Source organism: Apodemus sylvaticus, chromosome 3 (genome assembly GCF_947179515.1).
Source record: "Apodemus sylvaticus chromosome 3, mApoSyl1.1, whole genome shotgun sequence".
Lineage (NCBI taxonomy): Eukaryota > Metazoa > Chordata > Mammalia > Rodentia > Muridae > Apodemus > Apodemus sylvaticus.
This window is the reverse complement of record NC_067474.1, coordinates 150349844-150363877: the sequence shown is the minus strand read 5'-3', so window position 1 is coordinate 150363877 and position 14034 is coordinate 150349844. Positions and strand designations below refer to the sequence as shown.

Genomic DNA, 14034 nt, shown 5'->3' with positions numbered 1-14034 from the left:
CCTGAGAGCTCCAGGGTAGTCCCTGAGTGTTGAAGGTTCTGGAAAAGGATTTACTGTGATATTATTTCTTACTGTCACTAAACCCAGTCAGCCCTCTTCTTCCATGGTTTCTGCACCTGTGCGTTCAACAACCGTTGGGTCAAAAGTATTTGAAAAACAAATTGCATTTATACCAAAGGGACGGCCTTTCTTCTTGCTATTATACCATAAGCAGAGAGTAAGGTAGTCATTTGCATAGCATTTACATTGTGCTGGGCGTAGGTAACCTAGAGACGATTTAATGGAGACAGGAGGATGCATTATGTGTGCATTACAGCCAAACACTCTGGTGTTTTCTGTAAGAGACTGAGGTACCTGCAGGCTTTGATATCCCTAGGGGTCCTGAACCCCCTCCCCGCTCAGAGTTAAGGATGGAATGTTTCTTTTTTGGGGGGGGGGTGGGTTTTTTTTGTTGTTGTTGTTTTTGTTTTTTGTTTTCCATAGTGCAGGGAATCAAACCCAGGTTCACTTACCCACTAGGGAAGTGCTCCACCACGTGGTTATCCTCTTAACCCCTAAAACTCACAGTTATATTGTATATTACTTATCCTAATACTGTTTTTATGGTCTGGCCTGGATTATTGCTGCCTGTACTTCCTGGAAGCATGGTAGAACTGCCATTATCGGCATGATGGAGGGGAGTCCCGGGCACTGGACAGACTATATCTCCTTTTTGATTTTTACATTTATTTATTTTATCTGTGTGTCTGTGTGTGCACATGCATGTGTTTTCATGTGTGTGTGTGTGTGTGTGTGTGTGTGTGTGGTGTATCAGGACAACAGGCAGAAGTCAGTTCTCTTTTTCTATGATGTGGGTCTCAGGATTAAACCCAGGTTGTCAGACTTGATAGTAAGAATCTTCACCTGTTGAGTGATCCCTCTGCGGATGACTCTATGGCAGAGTGATCACTGCTCAACCCCACCCCCCCTTCACAAATGAGGATAACAAGGTTTGAAGAGGTGACATCCCTCACCCAGGGTCACTTAACCAGCAAATGGCATAGCATGGATATGAACCCGGTTCCACCCGGATAAAAAGCCAGTTCAGTTCCTTATAGCTGTGTTCCCTTTAAAGAAACTGTTCTCAACCCCGGTCTACTAGGGCAGCCTGCTCCAGACTCCCTCCAGGGTGGATCTTGTTTTGTTGGAGTACCCCACGTGCCTCCCTGTGCTTTAGAATCAGTGAAGGAGCCTTGGTGGGCATTTGCTGGACAGGTCTTAGTGGCAGCTAAAACAGACTACATTCCGAAATCTCAGTCCACGGTCTCATTTGCATAATCCCCACAATCCAGTGCAAACCCAGCGTCCCTTTGTGATAATACAGGAGGGAAAGGGAACTATCCTAGGAGTCTGGCCCTGTCTCCACTGTTGTCCTCATGCCATCTCTGCAGCCTTGATCCTGGGCAGGGTACAGGGTTGGAATTGAGGAACTGAAGTGGAACCTGCTACCCACGGCCTTCCTGTGCCCGCAGTCCCCAGGGACTGCCTGGTCCTCTCCAGACAGTAGAAACAGACTGCCCTGTTCCGACCAGAGATCTGTGGAGTCTAAATGTTCAAATGTGTGATAAAAACATGCCATTTGCATTTAAAAATTAATCCTAGGGGGAAATAATAGGCTATTAGTTAATAGCTAGAGCCGACAAGCTGGCTGCCCTCCAATTCCATCTCAGAGTCATGGTGAGAAACTCTGCCCAGCTTTCTAGCCCGTCTTAGGAGAACACGACTGCCCTCCTTGTTTCCTTGGGCTTCTCCCAGTCTCCTTGTCCCCAAATCCTCCTTGGAGTCTAGGCCACCTGCCAGTCCCCCTCCAGGAGCTGGAGAAGTTCATATCATTGTGTCCTACTACCTTGCTGTGTGACCTTGAAGAAGCCCCTTTCCTTCTCTGAGCCTGATTATTCACAAAATGATGGGAGTGGGATGCCAGGTCCTTCTGAATATAAGCCTGCGGCGTTTCTGTCCTCTTCTGATCCAGCACTGGTGTGAGAGGTCTTTTGTGGTACAGTTGACATTAACACCTTGAAGACCACTTTTCTGGGGGCAGACCCCAAGCACAGCTGTGAAGGCTGAGTTACTTGGGCCACTTCCTCCAAAGTTCCTTCTACCTCATTTCAGATACTCTCCTGGACTCCAGGTACTCCCTCCCACGGTTGCAGAGATAAGGACTGAGTTCCAGTCCAGGCCGCTATCCCTATACACATGCCCACAAGATCCAGGGTCATAGAACATGCAGACAAGACAGCTCAGATTGCTCTGGGCTGCACTCTGGCTCCCTAGTCCGAATATCTTCCAAGAGGCATGGAAAGTGCCAGGCAGGCAAGGCAAGAGCTTGGGATACAACCTGTAAGGAAGAACACATAAACCTCGGGAAGCATTGTGGGAGAATTGGAGGATGATGGGTAACTTCTTAGGATGTTCATCATGGCGCCTGGCAGCCATGGCGGTCACCACACCAGAGTACTTTTGGAGGCCTCAGCATCCAGGGAACCACTCACCCACCTAAAGGCTGCAGAGGCTCGTCCTGGGTCCCCTGGGTTTTGAAAGCTGGCTGTATCCTTCTAAGAGCTCTCAAGTCAGTTTAAACCCGAACATTATCCAAATTCATGTCACTGGTTTCTGAAAGGCAGCCTGCTTGTCATCAGCCTCTGTCCTCGCGTCATCTGTCCATCTACCCATGTACTTCTCCATACACCCATATAGTGACTCACCCACCCATCCTCCCTCTGGTTACCCTTCTATTCCTCTACCTACCTATCTATCCATTCACCCATTTGGCCATTCATCTACCTGTCTACTCATCTGTTCATCCATCTATGCATTATCCATCTGTCTGTCCATCCATCCATCCATCCGTCCATTTACTTGCCCAGCCAACCAGCCATCTATACATACACCTATCTATCCATCTACCCACTCATCCATCCATCACCCATTAATTTATCAAGCAATACATCAACCCACCCACTCACCTATTATCCATCCATCCATCCTTCCATCCATACATGCATTCATCTATCCATTCAGGTATCCATCCAGGTATCCATCCACCCATCCATCCAACTATCCTGTTGTCAAATACTCCTAGAACACCTCTTTGAGTTTAATCCTATTTAAACGTGGACCAGCTGTAAACCCCGCTCTTCCTGATTCCCTCTTGCTGGGGAACTTTCCTTATTGCACCTGATCCCATGACTTCTCAGACACCAGGATCCTTACAGAAAAAGCCCTGCCTCGTACTTTTGTCATGTTTCTTCTGTCTCAGCATCCAGCCTACACATATTTTTAGGCCAGTGTCTAGATGGGGCAGCTCTCCTGGGCATCCCTGCCCCCCATACCCAGCTTACTGATCCTACTGTACCAGGCACCCAGCCAAATCGCTCCTTCAAACTCTCAAACAGAGGTAGATTGGGAAATGGGCGGCCAGGTGAACAGCCAGTCATATAACCCTGTACTCCTGCAGGGCAACAAGATCAAAGCCACCGATATCGGGCTGGGCAAGCAACCGCATCAACCTTTCACCTGGGTATGGCGCTCTGCCGGTTACAGAGGCGTCACTACTCTATTTTCTTTCATCTTCCAGCAGGGCCCCTGCTACAAGGCAGCTGAGACCCCGGAAGTTCCATGCCATAAAAGTTGCAGAGAACAGAAGGCAGAGGACAAGGCTAGATTCGCTTTCAAACTCACGGCAGCCACAAGCTACAGAAGGTCTTGACACCGGGATGGGAAATTCTGGCACACGGCTTAGATTTCTTGAGTCTTAAGAATGACTTTAGCTGAGCCACCTCCTCTCTGGGCCTCAGTTTCCTCTGCAGCGGGGAGGCCTCCAAGGCTCACACACTAAATGTGAAGATCAAGCTGATGACAGGAGAGCAGGCTAGCCCCACCCAACCCTACCTTGACCCTTGCTCCAGATAGACAACCCAGGTCTTCCCAATTCTAGAGAAGAAGTGAATCTTTCTCTCTGGTGATTCACAGAAACTTCAAAGCACCTTCCACCTGTTTTTAGTGCCAAGTGTTTGTTTGTTTGGTCAGTAGGAAAGATGTCAACCAATAACTCGATACCTGGGTTCCAGACCTTTTCTGGACCCTGGGACCTAGACGTGAACAGAATGTGGGCCTGCCAAGAGTCAGGGGACACAGGAGGTATGGGGCCGGCAGGCAGGAAGTCTGATGTGTCTCAGGTACACTGTAGGCATGCGTTCAAATTGGTGTCTCATTCTATATTGTTTTTTTTTTTTAAATAACAAATTTGATTTATGATCCTCCCAAGTGCTGGTATTATGGACATATGCTGCCCTACCCAGTCTGCATTATTTATCATTATCCTTTCTTTTTGAGACGCTACATATCAGGACTACAAGCCCATGCTTAGTTTTACTGTGTTCTCTTAATGAATCTGTAAGGTTCAGACCCATTATGTATGTAAAACAAGAGCCAGGCATATAGTAGCTGCCTATGTTCCCAACACTGAGGAGGCTGAGGCAGGAGGATCATAAATGACATCAACAAGACTATCCACAAAAAAGACACAAGAAATCAACAAACAAAATAATAAAGACACTGAGAATTAAGGCATTTAAGTACCTTTCCTGCTCAAGGCCACACACAGCCTCAACATAACATTCTCTAGGTCCAACCCTCCCAAACCTTCTGTGCTGTGTGTGAGACAACTGGGGGTGGGGTGGAGGAAATCAAGGTATGTGTCCTCAGCATTCTGGTGAGGGTGGTGGCGCTGGTGTCCTCAGCATCTGCGGCGGGTCTGTTGGAGTGGGCTTCATGTGACAGAACTTTGAGAATGGCGTGGAGAATGTGGCAGAGAGGAGCTGAGGATGACAAGAGTGCAGGGAGAATACCGCAGACAGCAGGGTCTGGGTTGGACGGTGGAGATAACGCTGGAGAATGGAGTGGCCCAGTCTCTAGGGAACCTCGAATGTCAGGATCGGGGGCTGTATTTACTGCAGAAGACAACACAGGAAAGCCTATAGCTTGGTCAGAGGTGTAGAAATTTGGGGGAAAAAAAGAAAACAAACATCTAGAGGTCTGGATTAGATGAGACCCCGTACCTCCTTCCTCTGTTTAGATCTCTGCCTAGACCAGGCTCCTGGAGAGTGCACTAATGTTAGAGGCCACCAGGTGGCAGTAGAGGAATCGGCTGCCTGGAACCTCAGCCCAGTCCAGTCACCTCTACCTCACAGCGACAAAGACTCAGGGTTGGCTTTAGACTCAAAGTGGCTTTCAGGGTCACCCTCCTCTTTGTCCGCTCTCTCTCTGGGTTCAGAGGACCGTCCACAGTGGAGCTATGCTCTCGGTTGCCTTCAGAGGAGACCGAAGTCACCAAGAGCAACTATTCCCCACCCTTTGGTCCCTGGAGTAGTCTGTCGCCTAAGTCATGGTGTAACAACCCAGAACACACACTCCCGGTGCTAGGAGGAGAAAGTCAGGATGCAGCACTGTGTGTGCAAGGATGTCGTTATACCAAAAACGTGCCTAGAAGAAAAAAAAAAAAAACCAAGAATGAAACTGGTCACAGAATATAAGCAGTGCTTCTCAAGTTAGGGGACATTGAGTGAATCTTGATTTTTTTTTCTTTTTTAAAATGAAGTGTTCATTGTCATCTTTATTTTTCACAACGAGAACACATGATTTTATCAGAACGTAAAAAAAAAGAGTTTTCTCAAAATAAGGAGGGCAGCCAGACATGTGGGCACATTCTGCAGAGGAAAAGCATCATAACTTTGAGGTCAGCCTGGTCTACCTAACGAGTTCCAGGCCGGCCATGGCTGCGTTGTGGAGACCTTGTCTCAGACAAAAATAAAGAGGGGGTGGGGTCAGATACTAGCTGTCAAGATGATCTTTTCCAGTTCCTCCTCCGGGAAGCCTCCCCTTTCTCCAGGGAAAAACTGAATCTCCCCTCCGCCCTGGGAGAGTTTGGACAAATGTCTATCGTCACCTTTCACCCTGCAGGACCGTTAACGCTGTCGGCGTCTACGTTTATTTGAGGTACCATTTCATGTGGCACAGGCTAGCCTCACCACGTAGCTGAGGATGCATTGATTTTCTCAGTCTCCTGCCTCCAGCTCCTGAGTGCCGGAACCCCGGGTGTGCGCCGCCTTGTCCAGTTTGTTGAGACTCTGGGAGCAGAATCCAGCACTCTGTGCTCGTGAGGCAAGCACTCTAGCAACTGAGACACATCGCAGCTCCCAGGTCTACGCTTGTGCTCCTTGTCATATGGGGGCTAGTCAGCATTCAACATCGGGCAGATGTAAACAGAGCAGTGCCAAAAAGTGAGATACCAGATAGCAGCCCGTGTGCTGCTCCCTCTCAGACTGCAGCCAGTGTGATCCTCCCTCTTGTAATCTCAGTCCTGGGGAAGCTGAGGCAGGAGGACTTCCAGCCTGGGTTATATGCAAAAAACACTGCCTCAAAATGAAACAAGCTAAGAAAAAAATATGAAATGATTTGTTACTTACACATTGACATGGTAAATTTTTTTTTTTTTTACTTATTGACTTAAATAATTAAAGTTAGCCCTGCCCACTTCCTTGTGTTTTTCTTGGAGGTGGTGTTGGAGGCCAGGGCTGTGGCTGGAGAGACGGCTCAGCCGTTAAGAGCATTGGCTGCTCTTCCAGAGGAAGGTTCAAACCTGAGCACCGGATGTGGCAGCTCACACCTGTTTCTAACTTCAAATCCAGGGATTCTGACCTCCTCACACAGACACACATAAAGTCAAAACACCAATGCCAATAGAATTAAATTAAAAAATTTTAAAAACCCAACAACTTCTTATTTTAAAAAAAGAACAATTCAAGGCCTTTCACATGCTAAGTGCACCAATTTGTACCTCTAAGCTACATGTCCCCTGGTCCTTCATTTGATCTTTTTTTAATATGACTACTAGAGTCTTCAGATTACATATGAGCTGGTATTAGAGTTCTTTTGGTCAGTGCTAACCTATGAACTCCGCACTCCAGCTCAGGCTCAGAGAACTGAAGGTCTTGTCTGAGGTCACACAGCAAAGAGACGACAGAAGTACAGTCAATTATCTGCCCACATCCTCCAGTTTGGCAGCAGTTGGGGATGTGTTCTGATCTACAGCAGCTCCCACTGCTCCAGTAACTGGGAAGGTAAGACAGAGAGAGATGAGGTATCACAAACTAGGAAACACCCAGCAGGTCCCGTCCCCATGTTCGCTTGGCCTGACTTTCAGCTGTCATATTCTCTCCTCAGGCAGGCGTCCCTGACCCCACCCTCCCCTCCCCCGGGGTCAGTCAGCTCTGTCACCCAGCTCTATTGTCTTCCTGGCCTGGATCATTGTCTAGTATTTTGTCCCCATTTGGGACTCCCTGCAGGGTCTTGCCTAACAGGTCCTCAGTTGCATTCCTGCCTCCCCCGTGCCTGGCATGCAGGCGATGCCCAACTCCTGTTTGCCAATCAAATGAGATAGAAAGAGAGACAGACAAGTTAGGTCCTCAGATCCTCTCTGTGGCCACAGCAATGCACAGCCAGTTACTTGGGCAAGTACCTTTCCCTCTCTGGATCCTGCTTCCCCCTTCTAAAGGCTGGTGCTGGGGGGCGGGAGGCTCGGCTGGTTGAATTATCATGAGCCGACTGGATGGGTGTGAACACTGCTTTGTAAACTGTTAAAGCGTGATTGCAAATGCGAGGAGCTGTTGTCATTAGACAAATGAAGCTTCCAGACGTCTCTTCCTGTGCAGCGAGGGAGGGATGGGACCGGGTCTGGATCCAAAGCTCTCCAGTCTCAACACCTGGAGGGGCAGGTCCCCAGCACTCCCCGTTAGGGAGCACCTAATTTGCTGGGGGTTTGAGAAGCAATATGCAAATGGAAGACAATCAAACTATCCTCAGGCCCCATCGAGGGAACCGGGGAACCTGTGATCATCTTTCAGGAAAATCCTAAGCAAATGGGTGTCAGTCAAGGACAGGACAAAGTTAGTGGAGACTCTTAACAGAGGGGTTGATGAGGTGGAACCCAGGTCACAGACTAGAGAAAGCTGGGTAGGGTTTGGCTGGGACAAAGGCAGAGCTGAAGGCAGTTGCCAAGAGAGCAGAGAGGAAGGCCTTGGACGGCTGACAAGACTCAGCCGTTCTATAGGATCTCAAATGGGAAATAATACAACACGGAGGGAGAACAGGATGGGAAAGATAAGGAGCTTTATTTATTGCTATTGTGATTTTTGTGTTTGGCCAGGTAAAAGTCCAGACTGCTATTTATTAGCGATAAGGTTTTCAGAGACTGTGGGAAGTTGGCTAACTTGAATAAACATGTTCTATGGACCTCTGGAAGGCTTAAGGGACAGACATGGGTATCAGACACAGCTTGAATCCTAGCTCTGATGTGCTATATGACCTTGAGCAGGTGACTTACCTGGTCCTTAGTCTCATCACCTGAGACAGTCAGTACCTGCCACCACAGTTGCAGCAATGGAGGAGAGGAAAATATGTATACATGAACAGCACCGAGCCTCATCCCCGGTACCAGGGTTCTCAAAGAATGTCTAGTATTTGTATTCTGAATCAAAAAGGATTTTGAATCGATTGCTAGGGGTGGGTTGATAGTGACAAGAGCCCCAGAGGATAGAAGGAAAGCAGAGCTGAATCCACGCAGGACACAATAGATGGCCCCTGGATGTTTCTGGAAATGGGGAGGGGACGTCTGGATACACCAGGATGCTGAGGAACAGGTTCAGAGTTCACCACATCCTAAGTCCCTTGGATCATCTGATGAGAGGAAACAGAGAACAGAAGCCAGGGTACCAATTAACTTTTACCCCAGGCAGGAGTCTGCAGGCAACACGGAGGGCAAGGTGCTGGGACAGGAAGTGATCGTCCCCGTTCTCTTCTACCCTCTCTTCCTTTGCAGCCTAAGATGCCACGGCTTCCAGGTGGCCTCCCAGGTCGAGGTTTATTTCCGATGGACTCTCAAGGCTTCAAAAGGTGCCCCAAATTTCCAAAGCTCCGTTGATGTCTCAAGACAGACTGCCTGATGGGCCTTGAAGGGAAGACATCTCTGGGACATTTTGCTAGTTTGTGGGACAAAGGAACTGGAGAGGTCTGCACTGGACTTTAACAGCTTGTCCCTCTAAAGCACTCTTCCACCCACTGCAAAGATCACGGCCAGTGCTGTTGGCTAAGCGTGTTTTCAGGAGTGCGGGTCCCAAAGGCTAGGGGCCCTGCCTGGGTGGTTCCCGCAGGGTCCCTCCAATCCTCCCACCACCGGTCTCAGCAAGCCCGCTAATGATGATGGTGATGAAGGCTGTCAGAGCAGGCTGGGCCCGCAGAAATGGAACAGGGGGTTGTGTCCTCCCCGAAGGGACAGCTAGACACAAAACCCGAGCAGCCCAGACAGGTCCATTCCACCGAGGGGTGGAGTAGGGGCTGTCGCTAGGCATCCCCCACCCCCGGGCCTCCTCCACACCCCTGCGCGCAAACTGCACAGGGAACCAGATCAACAGAGGAGAAATACAATGTACGGCTGGAAAGGTCCATGGGGAGGGGCCGGTGGGCTCGCGCAAGACAACAAGGCGAGGAGGGAAGGCCTGGGGTCTGCCTGCCAGGGCCCGCCACCCCTGCCAGAGAGAACCCCGGGCCCGCGGGCGAGCGCCAAGGCCCACTCTCCCAGGCAGAGGCCCCAGCCCAACCCTAGAGCCTGGGAAAGCCGCCTGTTTTGTTCCCAGCTCCCCCCTCTTTTTCCCCCCTCATTCATTGCAGTTCAGTCCCTTTCGAAGCCGCAGGGACGCGGGTGGCAGGGCTCAGGCGAGGGGGTGGCACTCCCAGTCCTGACAGGTAGGGCCAGTCCCCCGGCTTTGGGCAGCCCCTTCCTCGATCTCCACCCCCCCGCCCCGGGTCCCCTCTCTCTGCTCCTGTCAGCCGCGCCAGACGATCTCGGCTTTGCAGCATTCAATAAAAATTGAGAAACATTTGGGCTGAAATCGCTGCTTTATCTGGAGGAGCCACAGCGCCGGGAGAGACCACTGCTGCGCGGGGGGGATTCCGGGGTCCCGGACACACGGGCGCGTGGAGTCACGAAGTTCCAACGCGGATGCTGCTCCCTCCTAAGGGACACAAAAGACTTAGAAGATCATGTCTTGGGTGTGGTGCGACCCGTAGGTGCACCGGGCAGAGGGACAGGATTGGCAGTCCAACCCCGGCTCCCCCCACGCCCGCGGCTCAGGTGGGCCATGCCCAGCGCTGGCGGAGCCCGGGTCCCCGTTCTGCCCGGGCTGGATGGCTCATTCTGCTGGCTGCGCGGCGGCGGCGGCTCGTGTGTGTGTGCGCCGCGCCCCGCCGCTCCCCGCCGGCCCCCCGAGCCCGGGGCGCGCGCTCCAGCCCGGGGGTCCCCGCGGCGCCGCGGCCGGAGGCTCCGGGGCAGCGCAGCAATGGCCGTGCGCAGGCTGGGGGCCGCGCTGCTGCTGCTGCCGCTGCTAGCCGCCGTGGAAGGTGAGCGGGGATGGGGGCGGGGAGCGGCCGCCTCGGCCCCGGGTCGCCCCCTCACTCGGCCCCGCGGTCGCAAAGTTTGCCCGGGGGCCGGTGCCGGGCGCAGGTGGCCGCGGGAGGTGTGGCCGGCGGCCACCGCTGGGGAGGACGCGGGGCCCCGCGGGCGCCCGGGAGAGCGGCGGGCGCTGATTGACTGTGCCAGGAGGAGGCGAAGGGACCATCTTGCCGAGGCTTTGTAGCCAGCCGGGCGAGCGCCGCCCAGGGTTGGGGGCTCTTACCACTGCGCGCCCGCCACCGAGGTCCCCGCATCCCCGCAGAGCCCGGCGCTACCTCGGCACCGAGCTCAGGGGCGCGGGCCCGGCGCGCAGTGGGTGCTGCAAAGTTTGGCAGGGAGCGTTCCGAGGGAGGCACCGCGGCCGCGCCAAGGATTGGGGATCCCTGGCCGCGCCCCCTTGGATGCAGCCTGGGCCACCCGAAGAGCAGAGGGACCCGCGGAGTGGAGCGAAGCGCGCGTGTCCCCCACCCCGGCGTCCGTGCTCTCCCGGTCGCTCGCGATGTACAATGGGGTCCCCTCCCCAGCAGGACTGAGCGGGGGATGGGGCGATGGGCATCTCTCTTGCGCGCCGGGTTCTCCGGGTACCTCCACGGGCCACCGCCCCGAGGGCGACTGAGCTCAGCGTGGAGTCTGGAGCCCCGAGAACTCTCCAGCTGCCGTCAGAGCCCCGACCAGATGCTTTGCCATGTGTTGTTGGCCTTGGCCTGGGTCTCCCGGCCTCTCCCCGAGGCCTCGCGCTGTGGTACCACCCGACCCCCCGGGGGCGAGAGTGGCTGCCAGGTGGTCGCAGCTCTCTGGCTTTGGAGGGAAAGTTGTTAGTGGGGGTCTGGGTGTGTCCACCAGGAATGGCCGGGCTGGTAGGACCAGGCGTGAATCCTAATAATGGTTCTCACGTGTACTGCGCTTTGCAGTTTGCCAATCGCTTCAGTTTATGAAGTACTTTGCTCTCCGTGGTTTACAGCGTGCTGCACGGTTGACAAGGTACTCGAAGCCTTCTTTGCAAAGTGCTTGCCGGCCGACAATCTGTGTTGAATCCTTCAAGAGAAGTCTTCCGGGAAGCCAGATGGGTCGAATTTTTACTTTTTTTTTTTTTTTTTTTAATTTAACAAATAGGGAAACCGCGGGTTCAGAAAAATCTTGTCTCAGCCCTAACCATTGGGTGATAAAAATAGGCCCTGGGTCTGAGGTCTTTCAAACAACTGGCTGGGTTTTCTTACCCCTAAAGAGGGTACCTCTTCTAGGAGTGTGCCACCGAGGGCTTGGGGGGGGGGGGAAGACACGGAGTGCCCCGTTCTTGGGTCACTTTGGGACGAGGTGTAAAGAAGCCTTGAGGGGGTCAAGGCACAGCCACTACAGGCATGGTGGGGGACCCGTGCTATAACTTAGTTTCTTTCCCAGTAATGAGCATTTTAGTGACCGCAGTAGGGGGAGAAGGGGGGTCCTTGGATGGCAGCCATAGTGTTTGGCACCAAGGCAGCGGTCCTCCGGCTCCTGCAGGATTTGGCGGCTGCCTGCGGTTTCCCAGAGTGGGGTGGCCAGGGCAGTGAGGGTGCCACGGGCCCTGGGTGTGGAGGGCAGCCTTGGAGCCCTGGCTGCTGGCGGGGAGCCCCCTGGGATTTGGTTGGTGTAGCACTTATTTCTCCCGCTTTGGGGAAATGACTCATGTGCTGGCCCGCTATACGTTGGGATGTTTACAGTATTATGGGGAGCTTGGCATAAATATTGCTATTTAGGTTGCAGTCAGTGGGGCTGGAGGGGAAGAAAATTGGCCTCTCTTGCGCGTTTGAGAAGGCCCGAGTGTGTTTTTAATTACTGTGGGGTGGATAGAAGGGCCACGTCTGTCCAGTTCTGGCAAGTGGGTGGTTAGAATCTGGGGGGCCGTGGCCTGGCTGGGCCCTGGCCCTGGACACAGACAGGGCTGGTTGGCAGCTGATGTCACAAGATGGGATGGCTGCCCATCTGGGGGCAGGAGTAGGAAGGAGAACACTAGAGAATTTAATTCATCACGAGTAGCTCATATTGGACTGAGAGATGGCATGAGGTGGACTCCTGGGGGCTGCTTCTAATTCCCTCGGAACCCCAGGGCAGCTGCCTTCTCAGCAGGAGCCTCGGTTTCCCTAGGCAGGGCCTCTAACTATTCTCTGTGGATTCTATCATTATACCCACAATCCCTAAATCCTTTCTCTGAGCCCCTTTCTCTTCCCCTGTCACTTAAAGTGATCACAGTGGCTGTCTCACCTGTGTGGTTAAAGATCATACTGAATAGTGGATGGAGAACTAATCCAACTGTAAGAATTGGGTATGCCTTTGTCCTGGGAAGGCAGGATGGGCGGTACTGCCTATAGCACATTTGGATGCTCCTAGATGAAGCCTCGTCTGTAGGACAGTAGGAAGTCTGTAGGAAGTCAGGCCAGGGAGGCCAGCCCTTGCCTCCAGCATCCAGAGCCATGAGGCCACCCCTGCTCCCCCTTTCTTTCTCTTCTGGCTTGCTCTGTCTCCTAGCCCATTCCAGGGCTGCCCTGAGTGTTACAGCCTAAGGATTTCCAGCTCCAGCCCGTGGAATGCCTGCGAGGAGAGGGGGTGCACTTGCATATGTTCACGCATGTGCGTGTGTACTGGGGAGTGGCTCCCCACCCCCCACCCCACCCCACCCCCGGCAAGAATGGTGAGCATAGTGTCTCGCCCAAACCACAAGACCCCCTCCAGGAAAAGCAAAGTGTTGAACATCTGGAGCTGGGCCCGGGGACACATCTGACAGAGGATGGTGGCCGGCCGACTTACTACTAGATGGAATGTAAAGGCTGAGGTCTCTCCCCTTCACAGCCCTTCGTTTGCTCTCCAAATATTGATGGTGCTTCCTTTTTGGCTGGGTGGTGCTGGACCCTGGGGCCAGCAAGGAGACAGGGGACAGGCTGACAGAGAAAATAGTTGGCAAGAGTGAATGTGTGAAGTGTGTCCCTGAGCACTGCCAGGGGGAAGTGGAGGGCCACCTGGGGGTGCAGTTTGGGCTGGAAAAGGGTTGTTTGCTCTGTTACAGCTCTGTGCTGTGGTTCATTTTCTCACTCTCCCGGCAGTGAACTCTTTTAGCCACCTGGTGTTTTTTTTTTTTTTTTTTTTTTTTTTTTTAAACAGATTGGTTTCTTCAGAGTTGAGGCGGTTGACTTTGGGACTGTGAGGATGAGGAAAATGTTGCCAGGCAAGCCAGCAGCATATGGAAAGGCCCGGGAGCCAGATGATCTGGCATTTCCTTGGGTGTGACCTAAGGGAGTGTGCCCCGAGGGCACCAGTGTGAGCTGAGGCTTGGAAGGAAGACCCGGCAGATGCAGAAAAGCTGGGGTGAAAGACGGAGATGTGGAGGGAAGAGGAGAGGGAGCCATTGAAGGTTCTTGAGCTGTTTATTGAGGGACCTGGCCAGATCTGTGTTTGGGAAGATGGATGACTTCAGTGGTTGGGGATGCTGAGAATATCCAGATTTGGTCCTGCAGAGG

At 52.7% G+C, this 14034-nt stretch overlaps 1 protein-coding gene across 1 annotated transcript in view; it reads left to right on the top strand.

Annotated features, from left to right (window-relative positions):
- Window positions 1–10349: 10349 nt before the first annotated feature.
- The window catches only part of Ephb2 (EPH receptor B2), a 180867-nt gene continuing 177182 nt past the window's right edge, over window positions 10350–14034 (top strand). Inside the window, exon 1 of the mRNA XM_052177791.1 lies at window positions 10350–10494. Within this exon, the coding sequence (XP_052033751.1) occupies window positions 10434–10494 (61 nt within the window). The 5' untranslated portion in view covers window positions 10350–10433. The remainder of the gene's footprint in view (window positions 10495–14034) is intronic.